The 6,000-nt window shown below is 36.0% G+C and overlaps 1 protein-coding gene across 2 annotated transcripts in view; it reads right to left on the bottom strand.

The window, feature by feature from the left end:
- Window positions 1–306: 306 nt before the first annotated feature.
- The window catches only part of LOC106883016 (sushi domain-containing protein 2), a 105,754-nt gene continuing 100,060 nt past the window's right edge, over window positions 307–6,000 (bottom strand). The window contains exons 11-16 of one of the 2 annotated variants that reach the window (XM_089358978.1): window positions 5,726–5,875; window positions 4,363–4,506; window positions 2,695–2,820; window positions 2,013–2,261; window positions 1,337–1,516; window positions 307–571 (exon numbers count right to left, since the gene is read on the bottom strand). In XM_089358978.1, the coding sequence (XP_089215104.1) occupies window positions 438–571; window positions 1,337–1,516; window positions 2,013–2,261; window positions 2,695–2,820; window positions 4,363–4,506; window positions 5,726–5,875 (983 nt within the window). In that variant the 3' untranslated portion in view covers window positions 307–437. The remainder of the gene's footprint in view (window positions 572–1,336; window positions 1,517–2,012; window positions 2,262–2,694; window positions 2,821–4,362; window positions 4,507–5,725; window positions 5,876–6,000) is intronic. The other variant, XM_089358979.1, reaches the window with a different exon arrangement.

Genomic DNA, 6,000 nt, shown 5'->3' with positions numbered 1-6,000 from the left:
TGGAAGAGAGAGAGAGATAAAGATGGTATTTGGTAGCTGTAAATTCACCATAAGTCAACCAATTGAGGAATAAGTGCACACGTACCCACAGGTTCCCTACAAGTTGAATTTACAAGTGCAGCACAGCTTTGCAACATTGTGGGACCCAGGTTCTAGGTATGCAGAGCATCTTCAGGGGCAGATATGATATGATCTTGCAGCTGCTGATGGAGTTAATGAATATCAAACATTACAGTGATGGCGAGGATGATAGTTTTGGCAATGCAGCTACTACTGATGACAATTTTGTCATCCTCTTTTCCTTAATGGCATGGGCTGCATGGTGTTTGACAAGAACAGACAAGCCAAAGGGTTCTGTCAGGTATTATGTCTACTTTGGCATGGTTTCTACAAGTGGATGCCCTTCCTAACGATGCAGATGTAAAATCAGAATGAACTTACCTGAACGTTTGACGTACTGATGGTCTTCGACATTTAAAAAATATAATTAGGAATATCAGGATGAGAGCTAGCAAGGCACCGGTACCACCTGCCCAGTAGTACCAGACCTCTGGTTGTCCTGTGTCTGCAACTGGAACCAAATGGAAAACAAGATATATAAATCACTGAGAAAGTTATGTTTATAAGTTGAAAAAATTTGCAAATTTCCACAAAATATCCTTATAGCTATGATCATTATCAGAGCTAACTTGTATCAGAATGAGATATCTTGTAGGTGATGAGAACATCTGTGCATGGGGTCCACAGATAAAAAAATGGTTAAGAGCCTTTGGTTTATATGATGTAAGTCTTGGAATTGCTTACATGACTGACTACGAGTAGTTGATAAGGTAAAAACAGTAGCTAAATCTCATATCATATCTATGCTATACCGATAGGTGAAAAATTGAGGAAAGGAATTTGAATTCAATGCAGCAAACTAGTGGAACATCTGTTCATACAGTGTGCTCCCTCTTGCTATAGACATCATCTTTATTCTTTGATTCCTTTAATTGCATCAGTCATTGGACTGTGGCGATGCATGAGCATTGACCAAACCAACCCCGGTACTTATTTCAAATCTGGTATTTATTGTGTTCGTCTCTTTTGTCAAATTGCTGTTACAGGGACATACACAAACCAACACTGGTTGTCACATGGTGGAGAGACAAACGCAAAGTCATTATTTACAGAAACTAGAGACTACTTAGGTTAGTTGAAAAGAAGCAGTGAAAATGAAACTGTTAAGAGTAGAAGAGAGAGAGAGAGAGTAGAAGAGAGAGAGAGAGAGAGAGAGAGAGAGAGAGAGAGAAAGGGGAGAGATATATAGAGATGATTTTTGAGCAAAACCACTGACCACTTTTGAGACATTTTGCCACTGTGCCATTCCAAGTGCCATTTGATGAACAGAGCAGCTGGTGGGCATGGAAATGTGTGAAGCCTGGGTCACACTGGAACAAGGCATAATCGCCTGGTAAATGACCACTGATGGTCATATTACCATTCTCCAAGAACTCAATTGAAGGACATCGAATTTCTGAAACAATAAAATTGAAAGGATATATTTAATACATAGCTGGGTTTTTTAAAAATTTGATTTGTGACTTTTGTTTTAATTTATATATTCTTTTATTCTTTTACTTGCTTCAATCATTGGACTGCAGCCATGTTGGGGGTTTAGTTGATCAAATCAATACCAATATTTATTTTAAGCCTGGTTCTTAAGCCAGTATTTCAACATTTACCAACAGCATAACTCACACACGAAGGGAGAGAATCCCTACATAATCATTTGACTAATTAGAAACAGCAACACAATTCTATCAAATCACATGCCACCGTCTTAAAACAAGAAGGACACATTGGACAATGTAGACCCTGATAAACAGACAGATAGGGTGGTCAAAGCTGGAGTGTGTTTGATTATTGGCCTGTTCAATCAGGACTGATCCAGGATCAAACAGGCAACACATCATTGAAATATCATTTGAAATACAAAGTCTACTAATGAATTGTCAGGCACGGAAACTTACCAATTTCTATGTCTTTTTTGAGGGCTGAAAATTTAGCCACAAAGTTCTTTATAGCCAAGGCAACTGATGGCTTCCCAATAACCTGAAAGTCAAATCGACAAGGTGCTACATCCCCACAGAGCTTAATGGTGCCATTTCGAAGGTTGTTTTCATCCAGTTTGTCGATGAAAACTGGTTGGTAATTGTCTTCTTCTGGCGTTGCTGGTTTGTAGGACTTGGAAAACAAACTGTCTTTCGCTGCAACCCTCCCTGTTGATGAAAATCAAAGTAGTCCATTGTTTATCATTGGTGAAACACATTTGTAAAATTAAGATATTTTGTATGACATGAAGAGAGGTGAAGAAAATCCTAATATTGCATGCAGAGATAGGTTAGGACTAGAAATGAGAAATGGTTTTGGAAGGATGTAAAGAATAAAATTGAGTGACATGTGTGGAGTGTTGTAAAAGAAGTTGGAAAACTGTTCTTTGTCAGACATCAGAATTTACTTAATCTCTCCTCACAGCATGTAAACTTATCTTATTTCATAAATCTTATCAACGGTTTTGCTTGTTAGTGGCACAAAATTTCCCACTTATCTAATTCACTAATCTGGTCCATGAAATTTTCCAAGGGTGTTGGGGAAGATAACAACAACAACAACAACAACAATATATAAAGTTAAGTAACAGTGTGAACTTACATGTATTACCAAATTTATAATGGATGTCCTCCATACTGGAACTGGTTGGTATTATGGTTCCATCTCGTGCTCTGAAGTCATCTGATATGTTGCCATTATAGTTACCTAGCAACCCTTCTACATTGTCTGGTGAGAAAGCAAAATACAAATAAATTTACTCTGTGTGTGTGTGTGTGTGTGTGTGTATACATATGTGTCAACATGAAACAGAAAACACAGAAAGAGACATAAGAATTCTGGAGCAAAACACTTCATCTCATGCTGCTTTATGATCACTTTGGCATCTAATGTGTGGCACACTTTGTACCTGGACAGGGAATGTCAATTTGGTCACTGTAAGCAAATCATCTGTGCAGGTTGTTGAGCGAGAAATTGCAGAATGCTAACCTGTTGTCTATTGTCTATGGCAAGAATGTCCACTATATATATATATATATATATATATATATATATATACATATATATACATATATATATATATATATATATATATACATATATATACATATATATATATATATACATATATATACATATATATATATATATATATATATACATATATATATATATATATATATATATATATATATATATATATATATATATATATATATATATACATATATATATATATATATATATATATATATATATATATATATATATATATATATATATATATATATATATATATATATATATATATATATATTTAAAATACAGAGATGCCTATAATAGGACATCTAACCCTGCCCTATGATTTATTAATAATGTGATAATATATATATATATATATATATATATCAGGTCAGGTGCCCCTGCAGGAGTCCTGTGCAGGTGCCATGTAAAAAGCACCCATGCCAATGCTACATGAAAGTGCCTGTGTGATGTCAGGTAAAAATACCATGCAGTGCTAGCCATGTGAAAATTCTCATGTGGTGCCACATAAAAAGCAACCAGCTCACTTTGTAAAGTGGCTGGCATTAGGAAGGGCATCCAGCAGTAGACACCAAATCAAATCGGACTGGAACTTGATTAGGGTATTGGTGCAGCTCTGCTTGCCAGCTCTGGTCAAACTGTCCAACCCATGCCAGCATGGAAAATGGACATTAAATGAACAAAAATAGTGTTAACATATTTAATGCAGGGATTATTAAAGACTCAACTAGAGATAATTATGTTGTGTGAAAAGAAACATTAATCACTGACTCCTATCATTTTACATTTCAGATAAGTATGAGAAACAACTCTTTCTATATTTCAGCTTTATTATGACCTCATTAGCAAAGTAGAGACTCCACTGTACTTTATGAGAGAATCACAAGTATAAGAGATAGAGTTGAGTAACATAATGGTAACAGTGTTTTTATAGGATACACACACACGTATCGTTGATAACCCCACTGTTAATGGATGAGGAAACCCTGCATTACACTGATAACAACAACACAAATGAATTCAGAGAACCTCTACACAGCTACTTGGCTTACAAGAAATAGTAACCATATTGTTCTAAAAATCTCACATACCATCTGAAAGAGAATGACACAAGGGAATGTGTAGACGCAGTAACAATGTGCGTGTGTGGGGGTGTGATTGTTAAAATTAGGTATGCTTAATTAGCGCTGACCTAGTTGGCAGTAAATAAGAATGAAAAATACTTACTTCTTAAAGCTTTTGATCCCATCAGAACAAGAATATTCATGACGTCAGGAGTGACCTCAATTTCAATAGAGAGTTCGTGAGAAGAGAAGACAACCATTATGTCTGTGGAGTTCTCATGGTTCTCATGGATGTTGATTGTCAGTCCTGTAACAGAGAAACAGAAGTTAAGAGTGGAGTTAATATTGTTGGGGAGTGACTGGTCTATAACTGGTAAAAGTTAGTATAGTGAGATTGGGGTTAATATAAAAAAAAAGAGGGCATCTGTAATACTGAAATGACCTGGTATAATACACTAGAGTAAAGCTAGGTATGATAATACAGTAGTTAGTTGAGATTTACAAAAAAAAAAAAAACAAAGACGGGTGTGTAAACAACAAACAGATGTATTAGTTTAACGCTCGGGAAGTGAGAAAGTCTTTACATTTCAGATAAGTATGAGAAACAACTCTTTCTTTATTTCAGCCTTATGATGTCCTCATTAGCAAAGTAGAGACTCCACTGTACTTTATGAGAGAATCACAAGTATAAGAGATAGAGTTGAGTAACATAATGGTGAGAAAGTCTTTTATGTTTTGAACCTATGCTCTTCAACAGAAAGGAAGACAGAAATAAGCAGAGAGAGAAAATACAAAAGGTTTAGTGGTTAGTGATCAATCATGGCGAATGCCGGACAGAGGTGGTCAGACAAGAGAGCTAGGAAGAAGGGGAGATAAATAAAAGTAGTGGTGATCCCAAAACGAAGGTGCACGTGCGTGTGCATATGAGAGCATGTATGTGCATGTGGATAGGGCCTGGTGACCTTGATGTGTGTGTGTGCATGTGTAGGTTTGTGGATGATGGTGTGGGTGCTGGGAAGTGGTCGGTGCTAGTGTAAACCAATACCTTTGACCACCCAGCTGGTAGTCCAATACCTTTAACCACCCAACTGGAAGCCCAATATGTTAACCACTCAGCTGGTCATCTAACAACCCAGCTGGTACTGTTTTTGTAGAGCTGACTGCAACAATATGATATAGAAGTGTTGGCCATGGCATCACAATGCAATCGATTGGACAGCAGAGTAGAGATGGCCATAACAGTACAGGAGAGCTGGCTCTGAGGAATTTTTTATGACAGTATAATACAGTAAATGCCATTATAACAGGCACATCTTTAAAAATGGTAATTTATACAAAACTAGAAACATAAAAAAGATGCTTGTATTGGATTTAAATCAAAATCCCCTGCTGTAGTCCAATACCCTTAACCACCCAGCTGGTAGCCCAATATGTTTACCACTCAGCTGGTACTGTTTTTGTTTCTGTTCTGGTCCCCAACCATTGAAACAGAATCTCCCACAAAACCATCAAATTTCAAATCTTACCTTGAAATTCAAGTTTTTCATATTTATATTCTTTCTCATCAAGCAGCAGTCTATAATTAGTCTGCTCATTAATTTCAATTTCAATTATTTCTGATATGCCTTTCATTTTCATAGCTATCCCAGTAAACACCGTGGCATTTTGTAGTTTATCTGTGATTCAAAACAAACAAACAATTACACAACATATTTTCATGTGGTCATCAATAGTGTATCATTATGTAAATACATTATATTTTAGTAAATAAATTTCAGTTATTTATGGTTGGTATTTTTGG

The sequence above is a fragment of the Octopus bimaculoides genome, chromosome 10 (assembly GCF_046866305.1).
Source record: "Octopus bimaculoides isolate indiv1 chromosome 10, ASM4686630v1, whole genome shotgun sequence".
In the NCBI taxonomy this organism is placed as follows: Eukaryota; Metazoa; Mollusca; class Cephalopoda; order Octopoda; family Octopodidae; genus Octopus; species Octopus bimaculoides.
This window is presented reverse-complemented; position numbering and strand designations above follow the sequence as displayed.